Below are 20055 nucleotides of genomic sequence, written 5' to 3'. Positions count from 1 at the left end.
CCTCCCCACAAAGCCCTGTGGCTTCCCCAGCGTACAGAGAGGGTGGAGACTCCCCGGGGTGACGGAGCGCAGGGAAGCCAGCTGCCAGCTCGTCCTGCAGCAGATGTGATGATCCGGGTGGCACTGCCCTGTCCCGCAAGGTGAGCGAGCCGTCGGCGCTGCGCTCCTGCACACCACCTGCTCCTCCCTTCCCTGGATCCTGCATGCCTCCCAGCGCCTCTGGCACCTCCTCAGCAGCTCTGCAGCGCTGACCCGGACCTGCTGCTGGTGAGTGAGTCGGTAGCAGCAGTTCAGCCCTTTTACTGAGGCACCTTTAGCTCGGTGTAGTGGCGTGCTTCCTCGCCCAGGAATTGCTTACCGTGCCATTGCTGCGGAATTATATTCAGCAGCTGTTTTTCTCCAACAGCCAAGGAAATCACAGCGAAATGCTCGCCTGCCTTCTCCTAGCTTTTTAAGGGATCTTGTTGGGAAGGCAAGAAATCAATGAAAATGTGCTTTATAAAATGCTTGGGAGGGGGGCTCAAGGCTTAAATTAAAACAAGTAAAAAGGTGAAAAATGAGAAAATTTTTCAGGAGCTGCCATCCTCGGTGTTCCCTCATGCACATCCACGTGCATGCAAATGCCTGCACGCACTATGCATGAACCATGCGCTGCTTGCTCGGTCCCCACTTAACACACAGGGCTCTTTTCATGGAAGGTAGGTTACAAATCCCCAGTAAATCGGATGCCAATTAACTTATAGACTGCCAGAATCGCATTATCCTTATTTACTCAAACGCTTTTAATTTCCCGCACGTGTTCCTGAGAAAGAGGAATGTATGGTCCTGGCCCCTTTGCATCCCCACAGAAATTCTCTGGTCAGCCCACATCCCTGGAAATGGCTAAAGAAGGGGAGTAGAAAAGGTATACTTACAACTTCTTTAAATTATATATATATTCCAAGTCCAAAATGCACATACAGTACTGTCTCAGCTTGCAGGTTGCGAGACTTAACTTTCTACCCCATTAAAAATAGGAGAAATAATAACACACTTAATTGTGGTTTCTCTGGCATGTTCAAGTATCCAGAAAAAAAAAGACTGCTTCTAAAAAGGGTTTGGGGTAGCTTCCTTTAGAAAATTCTGCTGAAAGCTGCTTCTGTCTCTAAAATTCTTTCTCCTTAAGTAACTTCAATGTTTATTCTCTACAGAGATAAAATCTTTTGAGTAACTGCCTGGATTTTTAAAAAATGCACCTCTGAATTCTGTTATCTGTAATTTTACTACCCCTCCTAAAGTATTGTTTTTTAGTATTACATTTTTTTCTACTTGAACTGCAAATCCCTCCGGTGCCAAAAGCTTTGCAGGAAGACTGACGGGAATAAATGTTCCTTAGCTTTTTGTATAGACAATATATCTTAAGGCACACAACTACTTTTACTGAAACTGTTTGAAAGACTCCAGGTATGGTATTGTTGAGGCTCAAGTGGGTTTGAATCAATTGAACTTTGTAGCACATTTTGTTGTTGTTTGAGGGTTTTGTTCAGTGCCCCTGTGTGTGTAGGAAAAATGAGACTTTCTACTTTACAAGTCTCAGAAGAATACTCAGGAAAGTGACTGTACTGAGACTTTCATTTTATGTGCATTGAAACAGTGGGCAAAGAGATTTCTTGGTTGTTTTTAAGAAAGTAGTTTCATTTTGCCATTAATGAAGGGTTAAATCTCTAGATCCAATACTTCATCTCCTGACAAAATTTTCTGAGACTAAATATCTCTGAAGAAAAGGATTTTCTATTAGGCTTGAGCTGAAATGATGCTGAAATCAGAGGCAATAAAAATATTTTAGAACTATTTGGCAAACCAAAATTTACAAAATTTCCTGAGTTTATAAATTTTTTATTTTGCTGATGCAAAGTGTGTTATAGCCAGGGTTGATATGATAAGGATATGAAACACTTTATTGAAGTTAACAAATACTTCTGAATACAGCAGGCAGTACATGTTATTGAATCTCCTGCTCATTTCTGATCTAAAGTAAATATTTGTAAGCTGTTGGCAATGAAATCTGAGAAACTTCATTTAAAAATTGCATAGGAATTTATTCTATTAACATTCATCTTGGTTGTTTCTTTGTCCTGCAAAAGCTCGGACTTAAAATGTTTCATGGCTGTATATCACATTAATCTCAATTAATTTTTTTTAAACAATTAAAATCTGCAATATTTTAAAGATTCCATTTTTAAGGAGCAATTGCAAACAGCTGATAATTACATTAGCTGTGAAGGAGCAGGAGCCTCTATTTGTCTGGTGAAGTTTATTGCTAGATCAGAAAAGGGAATGTTGATTTTCAAAATACCAAACTGATTATCTCGCTACAACTCTTCACTCCACGGTGAAAAAGAGGCATGCAAAAAAGCAAAGCAAATCAAACGCCTAATTCTAGCATGTGAGCATCATTTCTACTCTTAGCACTTCATCTTCTCCCAGCACACTGTTAGCTGAGATCCAAATTGCCACTCTCAGAGGCTTCCACAGATCACCCACGCAATGCCACGGCTGACCCCATCTTGTCTTGGTGCCAGCCCTGCTCAGAGGCAGAAGCTGGGGCTTGGGACTTCCCCAAGCCCCTTCCCAGCAGCATGTCCAGAGCCCTGTCATTCTGCCAGCCAAAGGAGGTGCTGTGGTGGAGACCTTGCAGTGGTTATGCCCCTTTGAGAAGAGAGCAGCCAACACAGGTTTCATACAGTGGAAATAACCACTCCAGCTTTAAGCGAATGAGCATTCTGCAATTTCTTTCTGCAATAAATTCCAGCAGCTCTGAAAGTGTAAAATGCTATTTTCAGTATTAATGTAACCTTTGAAGTAGATTTTTTTTTTAACTTTGATAAATGGCATGTCCCCACCAATACACGTTTTTCTGAAGGAAGGAACAGAACACAGGTAAATCCATGTTCCAGGCGTTCCACCTACAGCACCCTATCCCGTCCCTGCAAGTGGCACAAGCACCCTGCAGCCAGGAAGGGCTCTAGCAACTTACATCAGGGGTCCAGTGAGACCTGAATCCAGGCTCTGCTCACAGCTGCCAGTAGTTAATGCTTTCCCAAGGGACAATAGCGAAGAACATTGTTTTTGTCTGGCAATTTGGGCTATCAAGCCTTCCTGAACTGGAAGTTTCCTGCAGACAACTGTATTAAATAGCCATTGAGAGACTGTTTGCTATGGGTGTATGTAATTCTTCCCATACCTGATTTATTTATATAGCTTCTACACACATTTTTGCAAGGATGTGTACAATCCCATCATAACTTGGTTGATAGATTAAATTTGACTGTGACAGACTGTCTGTTCTTAGGAACGACACTGTGGAAACAGTGTCATCCTTTATTTGTGAAAACAGTTTATGATTCTCTGCTTACTGTCTACCTGTCTAGTTCAGTCTGGAAGACTGAATTTCTTTAATTCCTAAAAAAAAAAAAAAAAAGTTGTTCTCTAAAGAGCATTTCAGAAATTTCAGTGCAAGTGTTGAGCTAGGTTTTTATGCCAGTCTTTGGAAAAAAAGACAAAAAACCCAACAAAATCAAATGAAACAAACAAAAAATGTAACCATTCTGTTGATAATGCCTGAGGTCAAACTCTACCTCATTTTTTTTTCTCATTTGCTTGCAATGTTGCATCAGCAATACTGAAATACTAAGCTGAGAAAAAAAATGCGATCAAGCAAAATACTGATCCAAATACCTTATATATGTCGTGATATATCACGGTCAGAGTCACACTGTCTCCTGACTTCTGCACTCACCTTGTGCTGCTTGGTTATCCAACAGCTCAAGGGATTTTCTAATGCCTACCCTTGGTGTTGCCCCTGTGGTTGAGTATTTGGCAAACAGCTCAGCAAACAGCTGTTCAGCACTTGGTGAGACTCCCACTGCAGTTCTGAATACACATCTCTGAGTTACCAAAGCATCCTTTCAAAAGGCAGTGATTGATGTCCAGACAGATTAGCCCAGAAACTACAGGAAAAATAGCCTTATAAAATTACCTGTCCTCCTCCAGGTAGGTAAATCTTCTCTGGCACAAGTGAGAGTGTATGCAGTTTATCAGTAAAAGGCCTCTGTATTTTAAATGTTGCACATTTGATTGATGTTCAACTTATTAATAATGCATTCTAGCTCAAATTAAAGCTAGACCTATTGTAATTACATTTCAAACACAGTTGCTTTGCACTGGGCCAAGATTACTGATTACTAAAACATTAAGACCTTTTCTTTTAGTCAGCACAGAAGACTGCAGCTTTCTCAGAAGGGGCAATCTTGGGCTAGATTTGGGATAGCATCCCTGGGAGACAGATGAACCAGCCTTTATGTGCAGATAGGCTGGTTGCTGAACGTAGAGCTTCCAGAGGCTTCACTGTGCCAATAGCCACAAAGGACAGCTCAAGCTGTCTGTCGAGCAGCCTTAGCAAACTGACAAGATAAGGGCTTGGGGTTGGGTTTTTATGTGACCGTATGAGCCTGTTAGATTAAATGGTGCTTTTTTTTTTTTGCAAGGCTCCTTTTTACTAACGGCTCTCAAATTCATTCAGCATGTCTGAAACTGTCTCATAATTTGCCTCCTTCCTTGCTGTAAGCAGTGTAACTGTGCTGAGTTGGGGGACTAGTCACCCCAGAGCTCCCAGCTGCTCATCTGCCCTCTCGACTCCCATGAACTATTTCATTGTTAACATCTCCTGTAGTGATAATTAAAGTGATTACACTCTAATGAGTCAACGTGGTATATAAAGTGAGGCCAGATCCTACCTCTCACCCAGACCCTTAAGGGAGCACGAAGGGGACAAAGGTCTGCATGCAAAGGGACAGCCAGGGATGCTCCACTGTGCAGGTGGATAGCTCACAGGCAGGACCCTGGCTGACGAGGGAGGTGAGGCAACTTTAATTATTCCACAACTAATTTCTGGTTTTCACACGGAAATCAAACCCAAGGAAGAGAATTCCTTGGCAACCATATCAGTTTCCTTGTTGCTATATCCTTGGCAAAATTATTTAGTTGCTGCCTGTGGCCAGGTGCTTCTGCTGAGGGGTATTTGGAGGGGGAGGATTCTGTGGGAAAGATCCTGGGGTTGTGAGGGTTGCTGCCTGTGGCCAGGTGCTTCTGCTGAGGGGTATTTGGAGGGGGAGGATTCTGTGGGAAAGATCCTGGGGTTGTGAGGGTTGTGGGGTTGTGCCACCTGAGGTGGCAGACACAGCCACCTCCAGCTGGTGTGGCAAAGCTGAGCGTGTCAGTGATGCTGGTAGAGCCTCTCTAGAAACCCGTGTAAGAAAGGGCAAAAGGTGTTGTTCAGCAGCTGTGAGAGAGAAGTGAGAAAATGTGAGAGAAACAGCTCTACAAACCCCAGAGAAGGAGGTCCAGGTTCCAGAGTAGATATTCACCTCAGAGGGTGGCTGGGTGGGCAGCTGTGGCCACCCAAGGTCAGCCCACCCCAAAAGACCATCAGGGTGGAGGGAAAGTCTTCTACCTCCCTAACCCTGGCAGACCCATCTCCTCATCAGCTTCGTGACATCTCCAGGTCTGAGCCCACAGGACCCAATGTTCCTATCCAAAAGAGAGACTCCTAGATGGGCATCTTCCAGGCCCACCATAGGCCCAGTGCTGAACACCGGGCCCAGAAGACACATCTTTCCTCTTCATACCTAATCAAATCTTCCCTTTCCTGTTTTTTACTTCCAGAGGAAAGATGGCAGAAGGCCAGCCACACCTATGCATTCAGATGTCAGACTCCAGTACAAATGGCATTCCCAGCAGAAGGCAGTCCTCTCCAGACTTTGCTGGCAAGGCAGGAAGCATGCTCACCTTCCACAACATCTGCTACCGTGTGAAGACAAAGACTGGGTTCCTGTGTTTCCAAAAAACCACTGATAAAGAAGTTTTGAGAGATGTCAAGTACGTATTTAAACATCTCTCTAGAATACATTAGGTTTTATTTCTGTCCAGAGAGTTGACTTCACTCATGTCACTGAGCCATTCAGCACAATATGCAGATCGAGATTTAGAAGAATTATTTGTGTGTGTGGTTGCCTCGTGTTTGCTGCCAGCTGTGCTTAAACCCAGGCCTTCAGTCACTGGGCTGAGCCTGTACATCAGAGAGCTCACTTCCCCCGGCCCTGGGGGTACAGCCCTCCTGGTTGCTATCAGCACGAGGCACACCAGCCAGCTCTGCTCGCTCTACACTACCTGGCAATCCTCCCACTGTGCCAGGGTGTTTAGCTGAGATACCAACAGCCTGTCCCCCACACTTGTGTCTCCTTCCCTCAGGTGGCCTTGGGAAAGGTTAATTTTTTATGGGGGTTTAACTTAAAATGTTTAAGACATTAATGTATATGAGGGTTAGGTTAACTCTGAAGAGATGTAAAGGTTTCTGGGTTTTTGGCATTTTTTTGTTGAGTTCTTTTGGTGTTTTTTCCCCAACAGTGAGCACTACTGCAGTAAAGCAGTCATGTCATTATGGCCTTTGTTCAAATAATCAGTGAAAAAAGTTTGCCCATTCACAGTTCAGTAGTTAAATTCAGTGGCAACTGCTCATACAATATGCCATTCCAAATCATCCGTGACTTTCAGCTCTCCAACTCCAGTTTCTATCATAAATATTCACCCTTTTGTGTAACTCTGTCTGTCCTGCTCTTTGCCCAGGGAATTTCCACACCTGCTAAACATGAGCTCTTAAAGGCTTTGTTGCTTTCCTCAAAAGCCATGTGTTGTGGTACCTCAGTTGACTCACATGGGTCATTTGTGACTTTTTCCATCTGGCTTTTGAGTTTCATGGGGCTTTAATGCCAGATACAGAGAAACTATCAACTGCATTTTAAGTACAGACAAATCCCTAGTTTATTCTGTCTACAGGGACCATTATTCTCTCTGTTGAGAGAACAGAATATGGCTAAAGCAAGTGCATGCTTCTCTTGTAGAGATCCATGGGGTAAAAATATATGTACAGATTTTGCTACATTTTAGTCATGTTTCTGTGCTTAGGAATAAAAGTTAAGGTGAAATCTGATCATAAATATTGCTTGTGATTAGGCATCTTCATTAATTCCAAAATTAATGGGATGCAGAAAGCAGTAGTACAGGTAAGTTACACTGGCCTACCAGTTGAAACAGGCAAAGAAATAACCCCACCCTAATTATTTTGTAAAACCTATCTGTTTTGTCTTACAGTGGCATCATGAAACCAGGACTGAATGCAATTTTGGGACCCACTGGCAGTGGTAAATCTTCGTAAGTGCCCCCTTTGCCCTTCACAGAAATTACACCAAGGGGGAAATGAAACTGCACACTTCTAGCATAATGCACTTCTCTTTCAGAGAAAGAGTTTTTGTTTAGGTCTGTGCAAACCTCAGTTTTCCGAGAAATACTTGAATTCAAAAAAGGCAATCAGTTTGTATGAGAAATGTGAAATTCAGTTTTAGTCCACACTTTGCTGACGCTTGCTCCTTACACACCATTCTAGCTTAAAATCAAGTGATTGAAAAAATGGACACAAAACTGCACAGATCTCATTTCCTTAGGAAACCAGGACAAAAGAAACTCAGTCCTTGGAAGTTGCTGGGGGTTTTCTAAATTGCAAACATTTAATGTGATACTCTTTTAGGTAGCTCTTCGTTCTGTGAGCTGGGTTTATGGTTCAGAGAGCTTTGCCTCCTGCATGTTCATCTGACAAAGTAACCAACCTTCCCTTTAGGCTGCTTGACATTTTGGCTGCAAGGAAGGATCCCAATGGGCTCTATGGTGACATTTTGATCAATGGAGCTCCTCAGCCTGCCAACTTTAAATGTACCTCTGGGTATGTAGTACAGGTAAGTAATTTTTATCACTGTGGATTCTACTGGAAGAAGTTGCTGCTGTGTTGCAAATACCTTGCCTTGACCCAAGAATCTAGGAAAACTCCTTAAAATTGCAGTCAGCATGTTGCAGAAAGGCAGTCTCTCAAACCACATGTAAATCTCAACTTCCTGCAATTGACAGGTTCTCTTTGCAAGAGACAAGAAGATGGTATCTAAAAACCTCCCCTCCTTCCTCCTTTGACAAACAAGTTGGGAACACCTTCATCCTAACCCACATGGACCCAACCTCTCTTCTCCTTCCCTCTTTTCTCCCTGCTGTCACCTGTGGTGGGCTGAGGCTGCACTGACAAACACACTGTGATAATGACCTGAGCTGTAGTTACTCCTTAGGCCCCTTCAGCCCTTCAGTCTCTCCCTTGACACCTCCAAAAAAATGAATAAGGTAAGAATTCATAAGGGATAGTTTTTAGCACTTTGCTCTTTATGCATTTTGATATCATGCATGGTGGAGGCTGTTCCTATATGGCATTGCTTTATGAATTAAGGCAAATACAATTACATACATGAAATCCACTCTCTGCTATGACACAGGCACTGAAGATGCACCTTACTGCATGTTCTGGCTGCTGCTACTGTTCCTCTGCATGCAAGGACAGCATAAAACATAGGTAGATGCAGTTCTCAGAGGAATAAATAGAAACTGCTGAGCAACCACCAAGTATCTACCTTTTTTTTTAATGAAGGATGATGTAGTGATGGGAACCCTGACTGTAAGAGAAAACCTGAAGTTCTCAGCAGCACTCCGCTTGCCAAAGTCAGTGAAGGAGCAGGAAAAAGATGAACGAGTGAATCAGATCATCAAGGAACTGGGTTTGAGCAAAGTGGCAGATTCCAAGGTAAGGCCTGCAAACAAGGTGCTTAAACCATGATCCAGTAGTAAGTGGTTTATTAATTAATCAAATGGCTCATCATGGCAGAATTAAAAAAAAAGTAAATTTCAACAGGCTGTTTCAGTAACACAGTAATTAATAACATTTCTGTACGGAGATCTGTACAGACTGTGCTCATGCTGCCATATGGTATTACATTGCAGGGAAAGGGAAAAGGAAAGGGAAAGGTGAAAGGTGAAAGAGAAGGGCAGTGATTGGAGAAAAAGACAAGACCTCCAGCAATACTAACATCAAGAACCAGGCTGTGTGTGAGATAACATTTACATCTGCTCCTGAATGTAGGGCCAAAATTCCTTACAACTCTCCCCAAACACTGCCGAGTGGGTAGGATGCTGTTCACTCAAGGATTTCTCTTTGGGCCAAACAAGACAAGTTTCTTGTTTTCTATCAGGTTGGCACCCAGTTCTCTCGCGGGGTGTCTGGAGGAGAACGGAAAAGGACCAATATTGGGATGGAGCTCATCACGGATCCTGCCATCTTGTTTTTGGATGAGCCAACCACAGGACTTGATGCCAGCACTGCTAATGCTGTCCTACTGCTACTGAAAAGGTGATGGCCTTGGAAACATCTTCCAATTCTCAGCACTCCACTCTGCTGTACCTCAGTTGTATTTGACTTGAATTACATTAGAATGAGCAAACAGGGAGTTCAGACATCTAATTATTTACCAGTGAGCCAAGGATGCAAAGAGGGTAGGAAAAAACCTGTTAATTCTCTCTCTCCAAAGTGAGAATTCTTTTCTCACACAGACACTGTAAATTTGGCCCAAATATTTTCTTTTTTCCCCTTTCTTCTCCCTTCTCTGGCATACCAACTTAATCAGACTTCATCAAGACTTAACTGAACTTTCAAACTCATTATTCTCAAATTCTAAACACTGAATCAATTCTCAAAGCTGACATCTCTGTCATTCTTCACATTCAGGATGTCAAAACAAGGAAAGACAATCATCTTCTCCATCCATCAGCCTCGGTACTCCATATTCCGACTGTTTGACAACCTGACACTGCTGGCTGCAGGGAGAGTGCTGTACCATGGGCCGGCCCAGCATGCCATCCAGTACTTCCAGTCCATAGGTGAGCTCAGCTTCCAGCAGCGCCAACCTTTGGTTTGCACCAACTTGAGTAAAATGCCAGTAGCTCTGGGCCAGAATTGGACACGGCGTGTCCAAGCAAGCCCAGCATTGTAACAGGCTGAGCATTTCCCTGGGTGTTTCCTCTCTTGACCCACATGTGGATTTGGATGAGCTGTTCCTGGGTACATCTTAATTAGAGAAAGCCCAGGCTAGGGCTGGGAAGAGCATGCTGCCAGCTGTCACCTCGCTTTTGCTGACGGTGCTGCCCAGCAGTGCTGCTCATCCCTCAGGAAATCATGGACTTTCCAAAGGCTGCCACGCCCTTGGTGCAGGCTGCTCCATGGGCAGGATGTGTGGCTGTGCTCCTGAGAGCCAAGCACAGCCCTTGGCCAGTCACAGAACCCCACTCAGGGCTCGTAACACTGTCATCACAGGCTACCAGTGCGAGCCCTACAACAACCCTGCAGACTTTTTCCTGGACGTCATCAATGGAGACTCTACCGCCGTGGCAATGAACAAGGCTGATGAAAGTAACACAGGTATGAAACCCAGAGCTGAGTCAAGTTGTCCTAACATGTGTGGGAATGGGAATTTAAGAAACTGTTTTGTTAACCCTCAGCACAGAGAAAGAGCTTCTTTCATCTTCAAGGCAAAGCAGCTGAAGTCCTGTGGAACCAGAGACAATAAACCAAGACAATTGTTCCAGTTAAGGACATAATTTGATGCAGTTATGACTTGCATATTTTACCTAATGGAACAGTTTTTCCATTAGGAAATTACTGTTTTCCTTCCTTTGAGCAGGGTGGGAAGGGGTAGAGATAGGGTACCACTGCTCACCGGATGTTTCCCTGAAGTTGTGCTAAGGCAGAAATGATCCCCAAACTAACAAATCAGCTCTCACCTATTTTATGGAGCATGCTTTCTCATCCATTTCTGCTGCCACTCACTAATAGCTTATCTCTTTTCCCAGGAGTGAAAGGGCAAATGAAGTAATGAATACTCTGTGTGCCCAAACACAGTTTCACTATATCTTTACCAAAGGAGCAGCCATCATTTTACAAAAATGCTGTGATCAAGGTCTGGCAAATATTATAACTGGCAACACACATCATATCTGCCATTGGAAAAGCCCACACTGCACTATAGTTGAGAAAAAAAGGAGGTCCAGCTGAAATTTATTTATGACCAAAGTAAAAACATGCAGGATTACCTGGATCAAAAATCTGGGAAGTCCAGGATTATGTAATCAGATCTGTGAAACGGATCACTTACAGAAACTTTTGGGGGCAAAGGGGATGTAAAAATAATTTTTTCATTAAATTCCATATTGCTGCCAGGTTGAAACTCTCTGGGCAGACAGGGGTTTGCCTGGTCAGAGTGCTGAGAGGCTGCTGCCTGTGGGACAGGTTGCACAGACAAACACAGAGGTTTGGTCTTATTTATACAGACTCTTATGAACTGCCTGCTACGGGACTGAGTGCAGTGAATCACTGGAACTACATGTGCATATTAATTCTTCTGGTTTTTTAATCTTTTCAGCAGAGAGCACCGAAGAACACTCTGAATATGATAAAACAGTGGCTGAACAGTTAGCAGAAAAATACTCCAACTCTGCCTACTACCGAGAAACAAAAGCATATTTAGAGAGCGTTTCTTCAGGAAATAAAATGAAAACCAAAGGAATTTTCCGGCAAATCACATATGCCAATTCCTTCCTCCACCAGCTGAAATGGGTGTCCAGGCGCACATTTAAAAATCTCATAGGAAACCCTCAGGCTTCCATAGCTCAGGTAAGGCTCTTTGTATCCATAATTTTGTCATATACATTGAATTTATTTATTCAGCTCCTGGATTATCAGGCAAATCATTGGGATGGTTTTGCCTCTTGATATTTTGACTGCAGTAAACATCTGAAGAAAGAGTGCTCAAGATCTAGGAATCTGGGGATAGAAGGTGTCCTGAATGCTCCCAAATTTTGGACTGTTCAGTAATTAAGTTTGGACTAGTGAAAGACTTTGGGAGGCAAGACCCTTCCCAGCAGGGCATTCTGCTGCTCCCAGCCAGAAGCACATTAGGTCCCAAGCAGTTTCACACATTTTCTCAAGAACATTCTTCAAATTTGACTCTAATTGTCCAGGCTCAGCACTGTGGGGTTTGGCCTCAAATCCTCTCCCCTGTTAGGAAAAGTTAACAGACTGCATTTGAATACTTAATTAAACTTCAGCACAAAATGAAGTGCTGGCAGTTGGCTCAAGTGCAAAAATATTTTCACAGTCTCATAATGTGTGTGCTATTTGGTCATTTGGCTGTTCATATTGGTGATGATGTCATCTGGATGAGGTGTCATGAAGCCCACAAAGGGGTCTAACACCCACCATGGAAGACAGACACCAGGCTCTGTTAGTGCTGCTTTTTCAGAAGGATCAACACCGAAAGTGTTGACTCCTTCAAAGCTGCACATTGCCTTCAAAAATAAAGAATGTATGGCTGGTCTCTGCAGAGTGACTAATCCTCGGGAATCCCCTAATTCATGGACCAAACTCTGCCGTCACAGCACCACCAAAACTCCCACTGCAATTCTCAGCAGTTCTAGAGAAGCCAATTGAAAAATTAGCCTGTGTCCAGGGGTATAAATTATCTTCATCATGGTTTATATAATGAGTGAATAAATGGTTGGTGTGGAGGTAAACGAGTCCAGAATCCCTGAGGTTAAAAGGCTTTGAGTACGTGTGTGTGCCTGTATGTTGATACTATAGAGATCCTTAATAATTGCTTTGTAAAAGCTTGACCTTGTGACAAGAATTAGGCTCTCAAGAACCTCCTTAATAGCCCGAGGTTAATGGTCCTGACTTGTTTCTCACAATCTTTTTTATCTCCCCACTCTAATTAGGGATGGATTTGTCCAGCATTCTTTCAGGGGTACAGGGCTCATTAAGCCTTTTTTTCATTAATCTGCTCCAAATTGGTCTTGAAATGATCCCTGCTTTCCACTGCAACTGGCTTAGGAGCTGAATTATCCCTGACATTTGCTCCTTTCGGCAGGATCTTAGCGAGAGGGTACCATGGATCAAGTTGTTTATGGTGTTAAGACTCATGCATTGCTCGGGTTTAAAAATGACAGAACTGCCTGATACCATCAGTTTTCCTGAGCTTTTTGTCATTTGCATTTAGCATTTAAAGCGTGTGATGCACACACTTTAGTCTTTTAATTGACATCCTTGAGGGATCTGTTATCTCTACTATTTAAATAGTTACAGACTGCAAATACCAGCACATCTGCAGCCCTGTCACAGCATCTTGTTAAAAACAATCCCATGAATAAGATGTCTGATAGACCCCAGTAATTACACACTGTAGAGCATGAAAATAAACTGTCTTCCTCATCCTGGCAGTCAGGAAATGATAATGAAGCAATGATAATGATACTTTCCCTCCTCTTTTCTCTTTTTCCCATTTAGGTGTGTGTTACAGCTTTTCTGGGACTGATTGTAGGTGCCATTTTCTTTGGACTTAAAGAGGACTCTACTGGACTACAGAACAGGTCAGTCAGTCTAGGTAATGGATATTCAAAAATTTGATAAAGCTCCCTTTAAAGGAGCCTAATACCTCTTTAAAACAAGTGCTTCCCTTCACATCAGTAGGTAAGGCCAAGTCTATGCGACTTGGAAGCGAGGATATGCTTTTGTCCCTCTACCAAGGTCCCTGCAGAACTGAGAGGGTTAAAATGTACAGACTTGTGGCTGCTTAAACCTAGGTAACTAAAGCTTTAATCTTGCAACTGTTTCTATTCATACACCTGAATTTACCAGCAGTAAGCCACCTAAAGCTAGATTTTCAAATTATGCTGGTCTATGTATCATTTTGACAGGGGTATGTGCCTGACCTGACACGTGAGTTTGCAACTATGAAACCTCTGGGTTCTTAACCTTGAAACACTTCATAGCATTTACTTAAAAATGTCCAAGTTTTAAAGTGGGTATGAAGTGCCTTAAATTTTTTTGTGGAAGGTGAAGACTACTTCTCATACTGCTTATTTCGTTCCTCACAGTTTGCAGCAGACCAATGCCTCGCAATCTGAGAATCAGAATTCAACAAGTCAGGAAATTGCATTAAGAAAAAAAACAAACCACAACCCCTCAAAAAAAAAAAACAAAAAAAAACCACCAAAAACCAACTCAGTTGATTTTCTGTCCTTTGACTGCACCAGAAAATGTGCCATCCTTGCATGCCAAAAACTACTGTGTAGTGGAAACACTACATTTACATCCCATTTTCAATAACTGCTTGCTATTTTGCAGAGTGGGTGCAATGTTCTTTCTGACCACCAACCAGTGTTTCAGCAGCATCTCAGCTATTGAACTCTTTGTCGTGGAAAAAAAGATATTTATGTAAGTAAAGCATACAAAAAGGTTATCAGGCACTACTGTTAGACAGTGAGATTGTCTGACGTGCTGTAGCTGTCATTTAAGTGCAGCTAGTGCAGAGTTTTCAAATTTTTTCACTGATAGTGCTCATTGCAAATGTACTCTGGTAGTCTGCTAGTGAGTTGTCTGCAAATACCCCAAAAGGTACCTATCATTACAAATGGCTCAGAGTTTAATATTATTGACACAGCAGGAAAAAAACCCTTGAATACTCAATTTTGGCATTGATTAATAAGTTTTTGATTTGCTAGTGAGGGCAATGAATATAATCTAACTGGATTTTTTAAAGCTATGAATATTATGGCATAAAAAATATGAAAATTATTCAAACTTTACCTCTCTATCTCAATGACATGACACATAAATTTACTAAAAATCATGTGCACAAATCCCCATGTTTATTTGCATATGAAAATGTCACCAGTTCTGTAGTCTGTGGCTTACTAGACAGTTGCATTACAGCCTAAGTATGAAAGATTTTCTTCCATTTTGACAAGAAAAATTCATCCATTTTGAGCTAGAATTCATTTGTCTCCGGGTGAAAATAATAAAACTAGTTTTTAGTGGTTAAATTTGTAATGTGCTGTACCTATCTCTGTATTCCAGACATGAATATATCAGTGGGTACTACAGAACATCTGCATACTTCATAGCAAAGCTAATGGCTGATTTAATACCCATAAGGACTCTGCCCAGCATCATCTTCACCTGCATAGTTTACTTCATGCTAGGCAAGTATGGCCACCTACAGCCTCATTCCAACCCCCTCAATAAATCAGTATGGCACGTGCACTTGATAGATGTGGATGTACACATGGATATTTATATAGGTTAAAGCCCTACACTGGCATGGTAGTGGTTACTGAGCTTATTGTAGCACACCATGTTGTTTTCTACGGAAAAGGCACAAAGATTTAAGCATTCATCAGAGAATCTGTGACATGTCTCATCTCCACTGTCCCTAGAAGGAAGCCATAACCATTACCACATAGTTTTGATCTATTCCTTTTCATCTACGGCCATCTTGGCTTCTGATTGCTTTACTTTTCTGATCCTTGCAAGGAAAAGGTTTTGTTTTAAGATCTTAATACTGTGTGAATTAATACCAGCTTGTAGGCTTGGGTCTGAGTTTTTCCCCAAGCAATGGGACACAAGGACACATCAGCAAGAGGCTCTCAGACTGTGAAACTGGAGTGAGACAGGCCTTGCTACCAAATCCATAGCCACCCAAAGGCTGCTAGGTTCTTTAGGAGAGCTCTCTGCTGGAAACTAGTGGAATGCAGTACAGCTGCTGCTCATGGAAGTGCACTAGAAGTTTCTCCTTTGATGGACAACTTGAAGTCACTTTGGATGTGTGAAGTACAGTACTTCTACACATTATGCTATCCTCACTGTTACTGCAGTTTTGGGCATACTACTTATTCATCCTGTCCTCCACTGTCAGGACAGACACATTAGGGCTGTCACAAGCACCGTGGCAGTCTTGGATCTCAGTGACACAGCCTATGCTGGCAGACAAAGTGTATTCTGTGGGCAGGACACACTAGGAAAGTCAGGATAGTGTTCAGGTTATGGCACAGCTTTCAGCAGGATTGTACTGAAACCCTTCTTGTTCTGATCTTTAAGGTTTGAAACCAACAGCAGAAGCCTTCTTTACAATGATGTTCACCCTTATGATGGTGTCCTACACAGCCACTTCCATGGCACTTGCCATTGCAGCAGGACAGAGCGTGGTCGCCATAGCAAATCTACTCATGACTATCACGTTTGTTTTTATGATTGTGAGTAGAACTGTTCAGTTCTCTAGACTGGATCTTGAAATCCCAGAAATGCTGAGCTCCAGAAATCCTACTAGTCCAGAGTTCAGCTGAATTCTGCAAAAAGTCTGTTGGGGTCAACATATCCTGATTTGTCTGATTTGAGTATCCTGATGCTGCATGGTGGAATATTCTGATTTGTCCTTTGAATTAACAAGAAGTGGGGGGCTGGAGGGTTGGGTGTGAGGGGGAGAGTGGTTCCTTTTCCCTCTTGTCAGTGCCTCTGGCAGCCACCAAACTACTTGGAAAGTAGGAAAGCCACTTGGGGCTACACTTCATTCTCTCTCCCTTAACTGTGTGAAAAGCAAATGTGTCTGGCTGAGAACATGCCCTACAGCCCCCTGCTTTCTGAGACCATTACCCCAGCTGTCTTCCTCAGCTGCAGAGCCCACCTTCAGCATGTTAAACTGGACAACACACAGCCAGAGTCAGGAGACAGGCACCTTAAACAAGGCAGCAGCACTGAACCCACAGCCAAAATCCACATTGCCTCAGGCTCAGGGAACCCTGGCAAAACCCAGAGCACACATCTGGCAGTCCCGCACATGGAGGAGCAGAAGAGTTCATGTGAACCCATGTGGGACCCCCCGACAGGAAGCACATGGGTTTCCTGCTCAGGAGAAAGCATTCCCTGTTGCTCATTTTGGGGGAAGGATCTGAGGTTATGGCCCAAACCTTGGTAACATATAAATCCTTCCCTATCTCTTGTTCTTCTACTGGAAGAGTTTCTTCCTCTAGGAATGCCTTCCCATTCTTTTTTATCTGAAGAAGCAAAGTCAAGAGCTAGAGAAGAACACATGATAAAAACATGTAATTTGTAATTTGTTTTTCTTGTTGTTGTGGCTTTTTTTTGTAATTATTGCATCTAGCTTTTCTCTGGGTTGCTGGTCAATCTCACAAGCGTCCTGTCCTGGCTCTCCTGGCTCAAATACTTTAGCATCCCTCGATATGGAATGACAGTAAGTGCTCTGTTTTCCTGTCTATAAACCTGGAAATGGTTTGCTAGAAAGGAATGTCTTTAATAATGATGAAGAAATCTTCAAACTTGATGGCCTAATGAGCATAAGGAAAGCTAATTAAGTACAACAACCTCTGAGTGTTGTGCAGTATCTTGAAACAAGAAGGACTTCTCATCAACCAGCACCCACTGCTGTTTACAAGACCTCATTTCTATAATTTGGAAATACCTCATATGAGAGACACAACTACTACATCCACTGGAATTCAGCTGGACAGAAATGTTTCAAAGTAAAGAACAATGTTATCTCCCCCCCCCAAAATTAAAAAGTCTTCTATTTGTCTTTTCCATCAATCAAATAAAAAACTTGTCAGGCTAAAGCTTTTCTCCTAATTTGTGAAAATTTAAGCCAGGGTTATTGCAGAGAAATTTGGTCTTTGCTATGCCTGTGCAGAAACAGTCTGGCCTGGGGGAGGTGATAAAGCCTGTTGTGATGCATAATTTACAGGGTGTGGGCTGCATGCATTCCTCTCTTAAAAGAAAGGGAATTCTGCTACTATGCTAAAAAAATGGGGATTTGGCCCATATAATAGTGATACCATCACATTTTTAGAATGAATTTTAATTGCATGATATCTCATCTTTTTAATGTATCATTCCTTTACCTACTAATTTCTGTTGTCATTGTTTCTTTTATTTTAAAAGGCTTTACAGATCAATGAGTTGACTAATCTGAACTTCTGCAAAAGCAGTAACAACACAGTTTTAAGCAGTGAGAGTAGATATCAACAGATAGGCCAGTCGTAAGTATTTTGGTACACTTGAAAAGAGTCCCACCATCAGTAACTTTAGAAGTCCCAGAACATTAGTCTGAGTATCAGAGATACTCAGTGATGGCCAGAGAATCTGTGAGTTTTTACATGGAAAATGAACCTTTGACTGGGTTTTTGCATTCTGACTGCATGGAACGTTCTCCTTGTTGTCATATTTAGTACTTATAACACTAGAAATATCTGGCATTATGCTTCTCACTTTTATTCAAACTGTATTTAGTGAGAGCTATGCACACATACACTACAATTGTACAGCCTCACAAAAGCCATTTCGGCTTCCTACGTGAAACTGGAGGTGCAAGAAAAGCAAATTTACAAATGGAAAACTAACCACTGACATACAGCTGGTGTTTGCCTGGCCTACTACATGCATGTAATCACACTACAACTTCCAAAGATCTTCCTAGTTCCTGCTGACTGGTTTACAAAGTGACTAAGTTTATCAATGTCTGTGTATTTTTCTGTAGGTCTTGTACTGGAGAGGAGTATCTGAAGAGTCAAGGCATCGACTGGAGCCCCTGGGGCCTGTGGCAGAACCACCTGGCTCTGGCCTGCATGACAATAATCTTCCTTATCATCGCCTACCTGAAACTGCACTTAATGAAGAAGTTCTCTTAAAACCAGAGGGAAAGATGCAATTCTCACTGTTCAGTAGTTTGGTGAACTGACTGTGCAACTGACTTGATTATTTTTAAAGACGCCTTTCTTTGTACTTTTATTATTATCCAAGTCAACAACGTGAATGCCATCCTTGTATATTAAATACTTACTGTTAATTTCCTCTGCCAAGTTGTTTAGTACGGCTCACTCCTCTTTGCCACAAAAAGTGTACAGCTATTCATTTCTTCAAGAGACTACTCAGCCTTTCTGCATGTTCTAGCTAAGAACTTGTCAAACACTGTAACTAATATTTAGTGGCTTAACCTGAAAAAAATAGTGGTACCATGCTTTAATTAGCACCTACCTTCACCATCAAGTAATTCAGTCCAAAGTGATGCTTATCAGGACACCAATGCAGTCTCAGCTGCTTAAGTGGTCACAGGATATGTGAGACAGGGACAAAATCCTCTCCATCCCAGTGCCCTTTTCTATTTGGGAATCATTACTGCTCTAGAATGTACTTATTGATGGCATCAAGCCTTTCTTGCCTCACTCAAGTGGTAGAAGCAGTTTTTTTAAATAAAGTTGTTCTTACTTACTGTGCCAATTCCCATAATCCTTGTCCTGAAATTTGTATTTCCTCTGCATAACTGCAAGTCATCTTCACTGTCCCATTTGTGCTGCTGTCATGAGTAGTTCTTAGTCATTTTTATGGTGACCAATTTCAAGTGCATGACTAAGCAGGATGGTAGCACCTTTGTAAGGGTCCATAGATTGCAGCAATCCCTTCCTGGCAGGCCAGCTTTCCCCTGGCCATGTGCAGCAACGCTAGATCATCTTCTTTATTTGCAGAGTTATGCACAGTAAGCACATAAAAATGCATAGATGACAACTTTACAGCTCTTTCTTGGGCTGTCGGTCTTGTTGCTCCTGCAGTGTTTGCCCCAGTTTGTGTAGGTCATAAGAAACAAACTTACAAGACCTTATTCCTGTAAGAGATTTAGAATCACAGAATACCCTGAGATGGAAGGGACCCACAAGGATCACCAAGTCCAACTCCTGGCTCTGCACAGAAACCCCAAGAGTCACACCCCGTGCCTGAGAGTGTTGTCCAAAATCTTCTTGAGCTCTGTCAGGCTGCTGCTGTGATCACTTCCCTGAGGAGCCTGCTCCAGTGCCCCAGGGTGAAGAACCTTTTCCTGACATCCAGTCTAAACCTCCCCTGACACAACTTCAGGCCATTTCCTTGGTGTCCTGTCACTGCCACCACAGAGAAGAGATCAGTGCCTGCCCCTTCTTTTTCCCTCATGAGGAAGTTGCAGACTGAATTGAGGCCTCCCTGTTCCTGTATGGCAAAAGCACAGCTTGAGAACAAGCAACCAGAATACGTTGTTTGCAAGATGGTAATCTACTTCCAATGGAATAAGACTATTTTACTAAAATTTTCTGAGGCTAGATTAGTTTTTAAGGCAAGTTTAGAGGCTATCTGTAAAAATCTCGATGAGATTTATATAGACAAAAATTCAGCTTTTATCTTTCCAGAACATTCAGAGCTGGGATGCTGCTTATACATCAATTAAATTA

At 42.4% G+C, this 20055-nt stretch overlaps 1 protein-coding gene across 4 annotated transcripts; it reads left to right on the top strand.

Moving 5' to 3' along the window:
• Window positions 1–52: 52 nt before the first annotated feature.
• ABCG2 (ATP binding cassette subfamily G member 2 (JR blood group)) lies at window positions 53–19296 on the top strand. 4 transcript variants are annotated; one of them, XM_069012776.1, is made up of 16 exons: window positions 53–267; window positions 5704–5916; window positions 7189–7248; window positions 7712–7826; window positions 8558–8710; window positions 9156–9313; window positions 9689–9840; window positions 10274–10378; window positions 11379–11629; window positions 13298–13380; window positions 14138–14227; window positions 14870–14994; window positions 15890–16044; window positions 16950–17039; window positions 17744–17841; window positions 18339–19295. In XM_069012776.1, the coding sequence occupies exons 2-16, from the start codon at window positions 5711–5713 to the stop codon at window positions 18487–18489; spliced, it is 1992 nt and encodes a 663-aa protein (XP_068868877.1). In that variant the 5' UTR covers window positions 53–267; window positions 5704–5710; the 3' UTR covers window positions 18490–19295. The 4 variants fall into 4 exon arrangements, with proteins under 4 accessions (XP_068868877.1, XP_068868879.1, XP_068868876.1 ...); XM_069012778.1 differs by lacking the exon at window positions 53–267 and adding an exon at window positions 4795–4896 and having other exon boundaries at window positions 11382–11629; window positions 18339–19296; XM_069012775.1 differs by lacking the exon at window positions 53–267 and adding an exon at window positions 4795–4896.
• The last annotated feature ends 759 nt before the right edge of the window (window positions 19297–20055 follow it).

Source organism: Aphelocoma coerulescens, chromosome 4, assembly GCF_041296385.1.
Source record: "Aphelocoma coerulescens isolate FSJ_1873_10779 chromosome 4, UR_Acoe_1.0, whole genome shotgun sequence".
Classification (NCBI taxonomy): domain Eukaryota; kingdom Metazoa; phylum Chordata; class Aves; order Passeriformes; family Corvidae; genus Aphelocoma; species Aphelocoma coerulescens.
Note: the sequence above shows the minus strand (reverse complement) of the source record. Positions and strands in the feature narration are given on the sequence as shown.

What these genes read in the sequence shown, in the direction of transcription:
- ABCG2 (XM_069012777.1), top strand. Translation starts at nt 5,711, where the DNA reads ATGGCAGAAGGCCAGCCACACCTATGCATTCAGATGTCAGACTCCAGT. An exon ending in GAAGTTTTGAGAGATGTCAA is followed by an intron (nt 5,917 to 7,188) that starts GTACGTATTTAA and finishes TTTGTCTTACAG; the next exon opens with TGGCATCATGAAACCAGGAC. An exon ending in CCAGTACTTCCAGTCCATAG is followed by an intron (nt 9,841 to 10,273) that starts GTGAGCTCAGCT and finishes CTGTCATCACAG; the next exon opens with GCTACCAGTGCGAGCCCTAC.